Below are 14,309 nucleotides of genomic sequence, written 5' to 3'. Positions count from 1 at the left end.
CTATATCAGGATCCACTGCCCGCTGTTTTGAAGCCCAGATTCTCCCTAATTATTACCACTCACTCACTCACTCACCCACTCATATTCAGATCGTATATTCCACGTATATCAGATCGTATATTCCACTCACTCACCCACCTACCCAATCAAATTTCGCCCATCCACCCACCCACCCACCCACCCACACACTCACGCACTCACTCATTTTATCACTCACGCACTCACAATGTGCATTTTATCTAAGAGCTGACATCACGTTACATTCTGTCCATGAAAAACAAATACCTTGAAGTACATGAAATCAAGGTGTCAGTCATAGAAAGTAACCATTCCCCAATAAATCAATGCACTTAAGCCTAATGCATCAGGGCAATTGATTTGGTATTATTTCTGTTTGTTTAACAATCATATTAAGCCTTAATGTTCCACTTGTTATGATGTTGGACAAGTGCCTTCCCACAGAGACCCATTGCTGTTATCTGTACGCCGAGGCTAGCACTGCAAACGTCGCGAGAGAGTTGCCACCTGTCACTTTCTGAGTCTGATAAGTTTGTTCTGACACGGACAAAATTGTTGAAAGCAATGGCCGTCGGTCATGTTATTTACCTGTCAGCTCGTCTATAGGTTTTTGGCATATTGTTATGCGATCATGTTTCTGTTGGTGTTCTTGCTGTTTGTAACGGCAGCGGTTCCAGTTGATAGACCGGAAATACTTGAAGGTTACGAGGATCATCGCTTTACAGAATCTAGTAGGAATGATGGAGAAACGATGGATGAAATTTCCTTCTTCGATCAAAGATCCGTTGGAAGTTACCTGACAAGATCTTGGGATGGATCAATCATGGTTGCACCCGGACTTGAAAAATCACCAGTGCGTAATGAACTTTACGAAAACGGGAAAGAAGAGTTCAGTGATGTGAATATGAATATTGATGTGCGATCTTCAAGGAGAATAGACCAAACAGAGACTCCATCCACTTTGATCTCATCTGACCATAAGCAGAGGGTGAAAAGAAACGCACACGTAGTGCTTGGAAGGAATGTCATCATGCCCAAGGAGGTAGAGATGGATGTGACAACTACTCCTAAAAAAGGTAATACACCCTTACCCTTAGAACTCTTTCATGAAGTGAGTGCTACGTCCACAGACATAGAGGATACGTTATATGGCTCTGAGCATACTAAGCTGAAGGAGACTCAAAACCTTGAATTTGATCCTTGGGTATTTGAAGAGGAAATTGGAATAGATCCTATTAACTGTTTCACACGTCTGTCCTTTTCTAAAGCGGCCATTCAGGAATATACTGTCCAAACAAGCGACGACACACGGCTCTCAAACATAGATATAAGCATCATGAATGTGAACTACTCTAAACCAACTGACAGTACAGATTCTGTTGTTGAGTTTCATGTAGAGAGACAGTTTATGGAGGTTGATGACGAGGAAGTCAGCGACTCTGAGGATTCCAATTTCCTTGCCAGAGAAGTAGAGTATGCTCCTGCAATGTTAGCTCCTCCTTCAGTTGACTGCCACTTCCTAATGCCTTACAACAGACAGTGGATCAAACTTGTTTCAGCATGTCCACAATCCTGGCATAATAGAACTATAGAACGTCTGTGTGTGCCTAAGTATGAAACCGAGGACGATAATACCATAGACATGTTAAACCTTCCAGTTCAAGACCAGCATGGTGTAGTCTACAGAAACATATTCTGCGCCAAGTGCAATCAGGCACTGAACACCCAGGCTTGGGATGTGGTTGTTCTATGTAATGGAGTGTCATCGTTTTTCTTCATCGATGGCAATGTTCTGATGACACTTATGCCCACCCTGGCAGCTGCAAGACACTGTAGACAGACACTTTGGCCACAACAACCAGAGAAGGTGGAAACATGTTTAACGACAAGAGGTCAAACTCGGAAGCGGAGAGCTAACCAAAGGAATAGAAAGAGTGATGAAACGGTTACCTACCCAGTGTCATTTTCGGTTCTTATGAATTTTGGGTTTGATGGTAAGACTCATATTTTGTTTAGCACAACTCATGAAGAAATGAGCACTGGTAACATGAATAGATGTCCTGAACCAAACCAAGTCTACGATTCTAGGAACAGTCAGTGTCGAGAAGTGGTATGTCCGGCTTACTACACGCTTGTGGATGATAAGTGTCTCAGGGACGTGAATGCAGGACCTGCGTCAGTAGATGGGAGTTTGCCCAATGTTCAGACTCTCACTCATCTCCCTGATGTTGCTGTGATTACCCTGATGGTAAACGTCACATACAGCAACCTTCTGGCATTGCTTTCTCCTGACTTCAAATCCATAATGGTAGAAGGTATGGCTGCCTTACTAAATATCAGTACAGAAAGAATTCAGAATTTAACAATGGACATGGCAAACACATCCATCTCCGAACCCGAGGTTGCTGTTCAGACTCTTGATGAGAAACCTGTCCTTGAGCCTAAGGAGACAGAAACAAGCAGAAAGCCGCTTTTTGATGACCCTTCTTCCGGGGAAGCTAATGAAACATCAAAAAAAATGCTGGGTACTTCTCCACCAAGTACTGGTTTACCAGATATTGTTAATGCCAAGACGGGCCCTGATCCAGACTTGCCTGAACCGATTGCCGATGCTGGTGCTGCTGATGCTGATGCAGGTGCTGATGCTGATGATAATAACGATGACGACAGACAAGTGAAAAAAGAAAAATTAAAAGTAGAATCTGGAGGAAAAGAAGCAAAGACGGAACCATCACTCCACGCCAAGAGACACACAACTCCTACTACACAACCAAAAGATGGGTTTGACATTGAGAAGACTATAACTCTAAAAATCAAATTCCTGCTTCTTCCACCAAGATCCTCAAGACTACAAGAGGGGACAGTGTCAAGTGTAAAAGAGAAAATGAACAGTCTTTTTAATCAAAATAAATTTATGCTTTCCCTTAATGGAACTGAAGTGACTGTTGTAAATATGGTTCATTCGGATCACCCTAAACTGAAGAGTACATTCTGCAGCAGGGGCCAAATGCAGTTTTTCTTTGCAGATCAGGTTGATATCATCAATGCTGTGGACCGATCGGGCAATAACACAATCACTCACGTCTTTGTCAAATCTACCAACAGTATATACGGTCCTGGAAAGTTTGATCTGACTCTATGGGTGGCAGGCAACGTTGGATCTGATGCTAACCTCACAGACGCTATGGGTTATGCATTTGTATGCGTCATGCCAAGGATATCAAACAGAGGGTGTGGCAGGTTTAAGATTTCAGCGGACAAATATATTCTATTGCGTAACAAGTCAATTATACTCGGAGAAAGATTGTACAATATGACCGAGTATGAATATCTTGATGAGTCAAGTGGAATCATTGAGACGTGTGTGCCAAAGTCAATACTACAATCACAGTCAAAGAACGACTCTTATCATTTTGTCCAAGGCTGTGACATGGGTTTTGAAAGATTCATCAAAGCGGAAGCCTACATGACCGCAGTGTTGGGAAGGATCTCTATCGTAGCTTTGGCTATAGTCCTATTGACTTATGGTCTGTTTCCGAAGCTCCGGAATCTACCAGGCGTTAATACCATGAACCTCACTCTTGCGCTGCTGATAGCCGAGAGTATATTCATTATTGGGGAGGGAAGAGCAGCGTTGCCGCTGGTGTGCAGTGTTGTTGCCATTCTCCTCCATTATTTCTTCCTCGCCTCATTCTTCTGGATGAACGTGATGTCCTATGATCTGTTCCGTACATTTGCTAACAAAATCTACGTTCTTCCACAAATACGAGAAAAGAGGAAATATCTGGGTAAATATGTTCTGTATTCGTGGGGTTCTCCGGCAATTATTGTTACTATCTGTGTAATTTTACACTTCACTAAAATCATACCTGGTGTCGAAATTGGATATGGAGGTCATGTGTACGAACCCGAACCAGAAGACGTTAGCGTAAACATGACTTCAGAAGATTCGAACTCAACAGAGGAGGATGTACAGAACGTTGAGTCCCTTGGATGCTGGATACAGAATCCAATAGCCTCCCTGACTGCATTTGGGGCCCCGATTGTAATAATATTTCTGATAAATAGTTGCCTGTTCGTGAAGACGATTCTTTGTATCAGAAAAACTGCCAAATTTACCAATGACCACACAAGAAGATCCTCGGTGAACCGACGTAATGGCCGCAATGACGTCATGTTGTATGTGCGCATGTCTACTGTCATGGGGTTCACATGGATCTTTGGACTGGCTTCCTCTATTGTCAGCGCTTTCTTCACTCCTCCCACAGTCGTTGTTTGTTACACGGAGCACATCCTGGGTCTCCTATTCGTAACTTTCAACTGCTCCCAAGGTCTCTTTATTTTCTTTGCCTTTGTCACCAAGCGACGTGTATTCTATCTGTATAAGGGACTCTGGATCCGACTTAAGCATAGGATCAAGTTATGGGAAAATATTAGGCGGAAAAGAAGCACTTCAGGGTCCAACTCCTCATCATCGACCACATCATCTACAACAACTGTTTCAACTATCAGCTAGATGCACGTACAGTTTCATGACTGTTGAATGACGAAGTGGATCTCCAACAAGGAGTACGTAAGTTAGTGACTTCACCACGTCTTGCCTTGATGAATGATTAGACAATGCGAAATGTGACTTATGTGACCATATGTTCATGTTGAATGAATAGGACACATTTGAGGACCTGGGACATGATATGTGGTATCTGACGACAGGGAAAGAATGAGTCTTCAGAGGATTCAAATTCGCTGAGGATATCACCTCGAAAACGACGCTCCATAGAATGAGAAGAAGGAGAAGAAGAAGACATAGTAAATGTCAACCTGTGAAACATTTCTATCATTCTTGCCAGAACTGCTACTATTGAATATGTGGCAAGAAAACTTTATATGCTCTGTGCATGCACTACAATACTGAAGAATGGCATTGATATATACAGTCCATGTTGGTCGACCAGCGATGTTGTACTCCCCTACTATGACCAATACAAGACTATTGGATAACAGAGACTGATTAGCACTTTGTACACTTCCTGTGTAATGACATACATCTGGTTGAAGATGGCGAACTTTTCTGGTATGAATATACACTTATATTACCTAACAGTTAATACATGAATGTGCGTAATACATAAATCCCTTCAGAAATATTGCTGGGCTCACGTTAGCCAGCCGTTGCTTATGCACTGCAAAGGGGTTTCATTATGTTCTGAATGTCATGGTGTTGTGAAAACTAGTAATGTCTCATGTTATTATGATGTCTTTTGATTTGGTTTGAAAATTTAAAAGAAAATGTTCAAAAACACTTCAAAGATAACAAAGAGATTGCTTGATTTCTTTGATGTTATGTTTGATTTTCCTTTTGGTGTTTGATGTTGAAATGATATTAGATTAGATATTAGATATACTACAAACAAAAAATATGGGAACACCCTAACATTTGATAGTCATATATAAACTGAAACGTGGTGAGGTCATTTATACTCTAAGGTAAATGCAACTTTTTGTTTGCTTACTTAAAAGGCACTTTAAACGACATGTTGGAACATGCAGTGAAGCAACTGATTCAATATTCGTTGAGTTTGAGTGAAATGAAACATTGTTAAAAATAGCGATAAAAAGGGTGCTGAAACACACCAGCACCATGTTTGATTCAAACGCCCAAACACAACAGCCTGGTGCATGTGGAAGACAGACTTCCCGTGCGGCTTGGGATATTGAATCAGTTGCTTCACTGCATGTTCCAACATGTTGTTTAAAGTGCCCATTAAGCACACAAAAAGTTGCATTTACCTTAGAGTATAAATGACCTCACCACGTTTCAGTTTATATATGACTATCAAATATTAGGGTGTTCCCTTATTTTTTGTTTGTAGTATATTTTAATCCCAGTTGGTGTTGTGTTGTAAAACGTGTGACGCAAATATCTTCAGTAAATAGGTTTGACTAACACTGTTCTTACATGAGGTAACCAGTAAAGGTCCGGGTTAGAATTGATCTTCAGTAACCCATGCATGTCGCAAAAGGCGACTAACGGGATCGGGTGGTCAGGCTCGCTGACTTGGTTGGCACATGTCATCGTATCCCATTTGCGTATATAGATGCTCATGCTGTTGATCACTGGATTGTCTGGTCCAGACTCAATTATTTACAGACCGCCTCCATATAGCTGGAATATTGCTGAGTGCGGCGTAAAACTAAACTCACGCACTCACTCTTGTTTGAAAGACAAAAACCATTTGTCATCACTCATACAAGAATATTACTATTTCGAGACACTCGAAATAACTCACTGACTGACTGACTCACTCACACATACTTACATAAGGTATATATTTTTTACAATAGTTATGAAACACAGTCTTAGACCAAGGTGTAATTTTAAATCAAACATGGTGCCTAACAGCTTTAACAAAATGCCAATTGTTTTTTGATGTTCAAATTAAAAAGTAGGAACGACGAACAGTTTTGTCTTAGATGATGATGTAAAGACGTTGTGGTAATTTTAATTTTTTAAAAACTGTATACAATTTATTTCTAACTGACAGGAAACCCAAAATGAAATAATATCCTATCACACTACAAACGCGTTCATAGTTATTAGGATATCATCTTTATAGATAGCGAAGTCCTTTAACATGGGACCAAACACATCTGGTGCTAGAACACCTCACTGGGTATTACATTTGTTATTGCGATGTCAATAAACCAATTTATTCAAGCACGCGAATGTTAAAAGAAACATGACAGACAAAACTTTTGTTGTTTTCATGAATACTTTAAGCTGATGACAAGAGACAATTTTTTTTCTATGTTTAAGAAATAAGAGTACATTGTACGCAGCCGACGATATTATCAGCATGTGTTTATGATTCACTTTCAGTCATCAGGTGTTGTTGAGAAGGTGATCGTATCTCGCCCGGCGGATCACCTGTCTTTTATAGACGATAAGAATTTAATTTGTGAGGTCACAGATAAACGTGAAACTATATCAGTAAAATATTCTGAAATGTCAGATTCTAGATAAGATGCTTTGTCCATTTGTGAGCTGGGCATGAATTGTGAAAGGCATTCCTGTGTTCCTTGACTGATCATCATCCAATGTTCGACCTTTGAGGGATAGATGATACAGAACTGTAGCTGTAGTCAGATTCTATTTTATGGAATTATCATTAATTTCACATTAACTTATTTTTAACGTGCTGCGGGATCTAAATGTATTGACCTTATTCCACTTTCACACAAATACTCCTGGAACTGAAGTTTATTTAGTCGTTTTTCATGTATCCAAATATGCAATGTGTCGTTTGTAATAATTACGTTTCATATGAAGAAACTCTTGATTTAAACGTCAGAAATATATGAGATGGCACCGATACCAGCTGAAAAACAATTACGGGAAAATGCTTTTCAAGAAGATGGGAAGCAATGTATACCAGCAAAGTACAATCAGACAGAGAAGCCACGGGGAGAGTAATCAAAAGAATACTGCCATGGAACTGTCACAAAATTGTCGTTACATAATTGAATCCGCGTTTTAATTTTGATATCAGTATGTAAAAATGTATTTCATTAGTAAATTCTGCAGGATACACTGAAAAAAAGTAAAAGGTACTATTCCAGGTGTATGTATCCAGGTTCACCGAGCTTTCGAGCTGATATTGTTTCGTATCGGTGAAACAGGATGTGTGAGAGACATCTAGGCACAGACCCGTTTCTTAAGTCAATAATTATTTGCATATCATTGGTATTTCGTCCATGTATCACGATCAGAAGGATCAGGAAGGTTATATTTCACAACCCAAACAATAGCAATATCCAGGGTCAGAAACGTTGACTCCAGTCAGGGAACGTGATCCTCCACTAGATCTATAGTCCTTTGTTTGAGAGCTCTCTGCATCTTTTACTTATGAATCTGAATGATGTAAGACAGATTGCGGGAATGCATAACCTTTTTCCAGAAAAATACGGAAGAGAAGCTTGCTCTTAACTCTGAATAATGAAGGACGGTTCGGGGGGCTTAAAGTGACCCACATTGAACCCTATGTGACGTTATTGGATTTATTAAACAGGCATTTTGATAATTTCCTATCTAGGTCACCATATGGGGGCTATACAGATGTCAGGATAACCTAGTTTCGTGACCTATATGTTGATTTTAGTATCCTTTCTTGTTTTCGTCTCGGCTGATGACCTGATTACATTTATCTGTGTCAAGGAGCCAGTTATTTTGGTACCTTGTTTTTATTACTTAAGTGGACGACATATATTTTTGTGTTGGAATAATGGACGTCTTTTTTTATATGTCTAAATCCGTTCACAAGTCATGATGTATTTGATGATATTGTAAAGTGTATAAGAATTTTTCAAATATCGGAATTACGATTTAAATAGATATTCTGAGATACTGACAAATTTAGGGACAACACCTTGCATTTTGTGAGTGCAACGATAACAGAATCTGTACTCACAAATTATAAGAAGTTGTTAGTCATTAATTTGTCAGTATTGTTCTATCCAGCTTTTAAAATGCCTCTCAAAGATGTTCTGAAAACATTTATTATGCTTTGTTCTGCCTAACCCTAATTGCGATTGCTTTATAATGTATTATTGTATGAGATGAAGCTGCCTTGTGTCTGATCATTGTGTTAACGTGTTTTTGTGCTTTGTGTTATTTTATATATCGCACAAATATTTTGTTACATTTTTTACATGGGTAGTTTATGTGCTGAATGTTTTATTAAACGTTTGACATTAATGCTGTGTTTGTTCTTTCTTCACAGCCTGACACAGAAAATAGTTTTACTATTTGCCACTTACCCGCCCCAGTCGTGCAGTAGACAACCACAACCTCTAATATATTTCTACTGCACATTTGAGGTTGTGGAGTAGTCAAGTGGCTAAAGCGTTCGTCCGTCACGCCGCAGGCCCGGGTTCGATTCCCCACATGCATACAATATCTGAGGCCCATTTCTGGTGTCCCCCGCTGTGATATTGCTGGAATATTGCTAAAAGCGGCGTAAAACCATACTCATTCACGCTACTGTACATTTAGGACACATTAATGCCTCACCTCTGAGTGAGTGCGTCTAGTTTTACGCCGCTTTTAGCAATATTCCAACAATATCACAGCGAGGAACACCATGAATTATATTCATACACTGTACCCATGTGGGAAACCGAACCCAGAAATTATATACTGAAATGCTATGTGCTTGTCTATTCTAGAAAAATTATATTTTCTTCGGGTGCTATATACGATTAACCAACTTCATAAGAAATAAACCCACTCCCAGAACGTACTTCCCGGGGCACAGTATCTTGAGGGTATGTGAGGATGGCAGGTGGGTGAGTAGGCTGGGCTCTGGTGCTGAAACAGGGATCAATATCTGGGAAAATCTGGGATTCGAACCCAGAAATATTTGATCGAGGAATTCAAGGTATATTATTTGGCGTGCATTCTTAGAGGCATGTTAATCACATAAATGTAACGACTACAGCAGCAACAACAGCAACAACAACAACAACAATCCTTATTAATTTTCTTGTGCTTATCTGTGATGGATATCATGCTCAAAGCATAATACAATATTACCCTGGTCAGTGGGTCAGTGTGCACTCTAGTATTATCTCCTCAGGGAGTATACACCCTAGGCTGCCTAGGACGTTAACAGTCACATTACCATATTTCCTACCGGGTACCCATTCACTTCTGTGTAACCAAGATTGTATAATGTCCTAGATGAACACACTGAGACAAGCCTTATTTGAAAACTCCATGATGTATACGGTCCTTCCCCGTTTATATTATTTACTCTGTTGTTGCACAAGAGCTGGTACAGAAATACTTTGAGGCGCAAGAAAGTTATCAGTCACATTACCATCTTACCGGGTACCCATTCACTGGTATTTGAACAGGGGAATATTTCGAACAAAATCTCTTTATGGTGACATTCTATGCGCAATACATGGATCATTCAGGGCACAACCGGAGCCCCAAAAACCATTAAGAGCCAAGCTGTCGAGCACAGCCCCCCACCCTCCCACGTCCAGCGTTGTTTAACATGTGTGACCTATGTGCTGTACACAGCGTGTACCGTGGAATCAAAGCGTTAAGTACAATACGGCCGTCCGGTCACTGACACATGACACAGTCTATGCTTATCTCATGTGACCTGTATGCTGATGTTCTGTGGAAAGTTTTCTTGCTCAGAGGAAGACGCATATACGTTCTGTACGTGACAATGGTTATTGCATCGTCGGATTACTGTGCAGTGAGTGAGTGAGCTTAGTTTTACGCCGCACTCAACAATGTTCCAGCTATATGGCGTAAATAATCGAGTCTGGACCACACAATCCAGTGAGCAACAGCATGAGCATCGATCTGGGCAATTGGGAACCGATGACATGTGTCAACCAAGTCAGCGAGCCTGACCACCCGATCCTGTTAGTCGCCTCTTACGACAAGCATGGGTTACTGAAGATCAATTCTAACCCGGACCTTCACTGGTATTACTGTACAGTCATCTTCTCGATAATGTAGGTATGCAGACAGACAGGCAGACAGAAGTCTATTCAGTATCTTCAGGCCCGTAATATCCACAATGTAACTGTTAACAAAAAGTAGATTACGTATTTTGTATAGAAGTAACCTTTACAAGAACGCTCACTATTTATGATGGTTATGGTATGATGGTTATGGTATGATGGTTATAGGTATGATGGTTATAGGTATGCTTGTGGACGGTTTTGGAATTGAAAGCAGGAACAAACAATTGACGAAGATGAAGATGATTCCGAGAAGATGATGGGAAACTGATTACGTTACCATCTATATAAGTAATTCCTACATGCGAGTGTCTCGAAATAGTAATGATCCTGTATGAGTGATGATAAATGTTTTTTGTCTTTCAAACAAGAGTGAGTGAGTGAGTTTAGTTTTACGCCACACTCACTAATGTTCCAGCTATATGGCGGCGGTTTGTAAATAATCGGGCCTGGACCCAAAAATCCAGTGATCAACAGCATGAGCATCAGTCTACTCGTTTGGGATACATGACATGTGTCAACCAAGTCAGTGAGCCTGACCACCCGATCCCGTTAGTCGCCTCTTACGACAAGCATGGGTTACTGAAGATCAATTCTAACCTGGATCGTCATGTATTACAGTTGACAGCAGGAACACATAATTGATGAAGATGAAGATGTGATGAAGATGATGAGAAACTGATTACGTTATGATCTATAGAAGTAATTCCTCACTTCGAGTGTCTCGAAATAGAAATATTCCTGTATGAGTGATGACAAATGATTTTTATCTTTGAAACAAGAAATATCCATTAGTGTTCTGTCAAGAGTTTATTTACTGACAAGCACAAACCTTCTGTTAATGTTTTTTTATGTTTCTTAGAGCTGAACATTTTTAACATTATCGCAAGCACCTGGTGTCATAAACGATTTTAAGAGATCCACTTTCATAATTTACAAAGCTCCTTTGCCTGTCACGTGTTTTATCTGATAACCGAGCCTGGCCACTCACTGGTGTTGACGTTTTGTATTGTTACGTCAGTGAACAATCAATTAACATGCTTTGGAGATCACTGCAAATAACAATGTGAACTAGTGTGTTATAGATAGAGTTTAGTTGGGTACACATGTGATGTACGTGTTTGATGTATTAGAACTTAACCTGTTTCATCGTAGTCCATTACCGAAACAACATCTATCTATATTGCCGGCAGCTAAACAGTGAGTATGAGGGCGACACCGTAGTTTCCGGCATTAACAGATTCAGGTCCGTTTGCATGATACATGTAAACCAACATGGCAATTTCATCAGATAAACTGCAAAATCCAACAGAAGAAATTTTGAAATCAGACGTAGTGCGCGTGCGTGCGTGCGTGTGTCTGTGTAAAGGGTACGGTCAGTAAGTGGGTACGGTGTTGATAGATAAAAGATTATTTTGGATGGGATTCGAACCTGGACTAGCCTTTTATACTTTTACGGCACGACTCTCTGCACTTGACAGTATTGAATAATTGTGGAGCAGTTTCATCGCCAGACATGTAAATGAATTGAGCAACCACGGAATGTGTTTCTGTTCCGTGAGAAAGCAATATTCTACATTGATGAAGGTAACATAGTTATCATGGAATGCTGATAATCATTTTATTTCTAGAGGGTTCAGCACCATAGCTGGTTGGAGAACAGACAGGAATTCTGGTGTAACCACGATGTGTCTTGTCATCACTGGAAGGAGCGAGTAGAATTACTTGGAGTTTGTATGAGTGCGGTCACATGACGCTGATCGTTTAACTCACCTGGGCGTCGAATTTGGAAACTCAGAACGTTTTGTGTTCTTCCTCAGTTTTCCTGATTGTTCAGTAACATGGCTTGCTGGATGTGCTATTGTTTTCGTTTTTAGATTTTCAAATCACCCAGTGCTTTAGTGTTATAAATAATAAAATAAATATAACAATAGTGTCAAGGCAATCAGTTTCTAGTGCCATATGCTATCAAGTCAATCCATTCCGAAAGTGCCATATGCTATCAAGTCAATCCATTACCAGTGCCATATGCTATCAAGTCAACCAATCTACAGTGCCATATGCTATCACTACAACACATTTACAGTGCCATATGCTATCAATACAACACATTTACAGTGCCATATGCTATGGATGCAACACACCTACAGTGTCATATGTTAGCAATACAACACATTTAGAATACCATATGCTATCAAGACAATCCATTTCCAATGCCATATGCTATCAAGTCAACCAATCTACAGTGCCATATGCTATCAATACAACACATTTACAGTGCCATATGCTATCAATACAACACATTTACAGTGCCATATGCTATCAATACAACACATTTACAGTGCCATATGCTATCAATACAACACATTTACAGTGCCATATGCTATCAATACAACACATTTACAGTGCCATATGCTATCAATACAACACATTTACAGTGCCATATGCTATCAATACAACACATTTAAGGTGCCATATGCTATCAATACAACACATTTACAGTACCATATGCTATCAAGTCAACCAATCTACAGTGCCATTTGTTATGACATCAACCTATTTACATAGCCACATGCTATCAAGTCAATTGATGCAGATTTTGTAAGAAAAGCACTCTTTAACTCACGCCACATCAGTGGTTTGCCCGCATGTATACTGACATTATTAACAATGGCATAACAGCGATAAGAGGATTGGAGTTTGTGGTATTATTAAAAATGTATTGTTTGTCTTCAAGAACAATACAGATGCACCGTTGACGTCACTCACACACACTACGTCATCTTGTTGTTGAGTGGTTTAGTAAGTGAGTATGGTTTTATGCCGCTTTTTTTGCAATATTCCAGCAATATCACGGTGGGGGACACCAGAAATGGGCTTCACACATTGTACCAATGTGGGGAATCGAACCCGGGTCTTCAGCGTGACGAGACGACGCTTTAACCACTAGGCTACCCCACCGCCCGTTGAGTGGTGTAAACGAGCAGAAGGTGTGTGTGTTTAATCCGGAAGTATTTCATCATACTAGCAGACAGGTATTTCCTTCACATCACTGACCAGGTAGGTTCATGATACCTGGGTAAGTTTAAGTTAGCATTGATCAACATCTTTCCCTAGGAAGTAATGGCTGTAAAATAACGAAAGCCAACGACAAACTGATATACAACACAACGTACATGCATTTACATAAAAACATGGATGTAAAGAATAGTTTATTTCCTTTATTTTTCATGAAGCAAGAAGCCAAATATGACCAAGATAATGCAGTATAAATAAATGTATAGGGTAATAATATATTTTGCGTTTCTATTAATGTATACCTCCAGGCGTCAACTGTAGTTAGATCAAACTATTACAAACACGTTCGTGATGATCTATACTAGGCACATAAAGAAACTGTGCATACAAAAATTTAAAATCTAAATTTATCAAACCTGTGTAGACACATAAGGATTTAAACTCAGAGATTAGTGACATGTATCCAACATGCATGCACGTGCCACGTTCCGTGACGTCAGTGGGTTCGTCCTTGAGACGTGCAATACGTTGTTGCACGTGTATTCCGGGAAAGAGAAACAGAGCAAATGAATGCCATACAATACAGTCACTTTGGAAAGCTCAACCCTTGCCCTTGCGATCGTTCAAAATATTAAACGGCTATTGAAACGCATAGCATGCCAAGACTCACGTCTGCACAACGTCATGAGGCCATTTTTAATTGAAATTCTCCCGACTTGTTATGGTCT

The 14,309-nt window shown here is 40.0% G+C and overlaps 1 protein-coding gene across 1 annotated transcript; it reads left to right on the top strand.

The window, feature by feature from the left end:
- Positions 1-649: 649 nt before the first annotated feature.
- LOC124257110 lies at positions 650-5,184 on the top strand. The gene has a single exon (XM_046691100.1). The coding sequence runs from the start codon at positions 650-652 to the stop codon at positions 4,532-4,534; it is 3,885 nt and encodes a 1,294-aa protein (XP_046547056.1). The 3' UTR covers positions 4,535-5,184.
- The last annotated feature ends 9,125 nt before the right edge of the window (positions 5,185-14,309 follow it).

This window comes from Haliotis rubra, unplaced genomic scaffold (assembly GCF_003918875.1).
Source record: "Haliotis rubra isolate DU_JTF1 unplaced genomic scaffold, ASM391887v1 Scf65, whole genome shotgun sequence".
Classification (NCBI taxonomy): domain Eukaryota; kingdom Metazoa; phylum Mollusca; class Gastropoda; order Lepetellida; family Haliotidae; genus Haliotis; species Haliotis rubra.
Note: the sequence above shows the minus strand (reverse complement) of the source record. Positions and strands in the feature narration are given on the sequence as shown.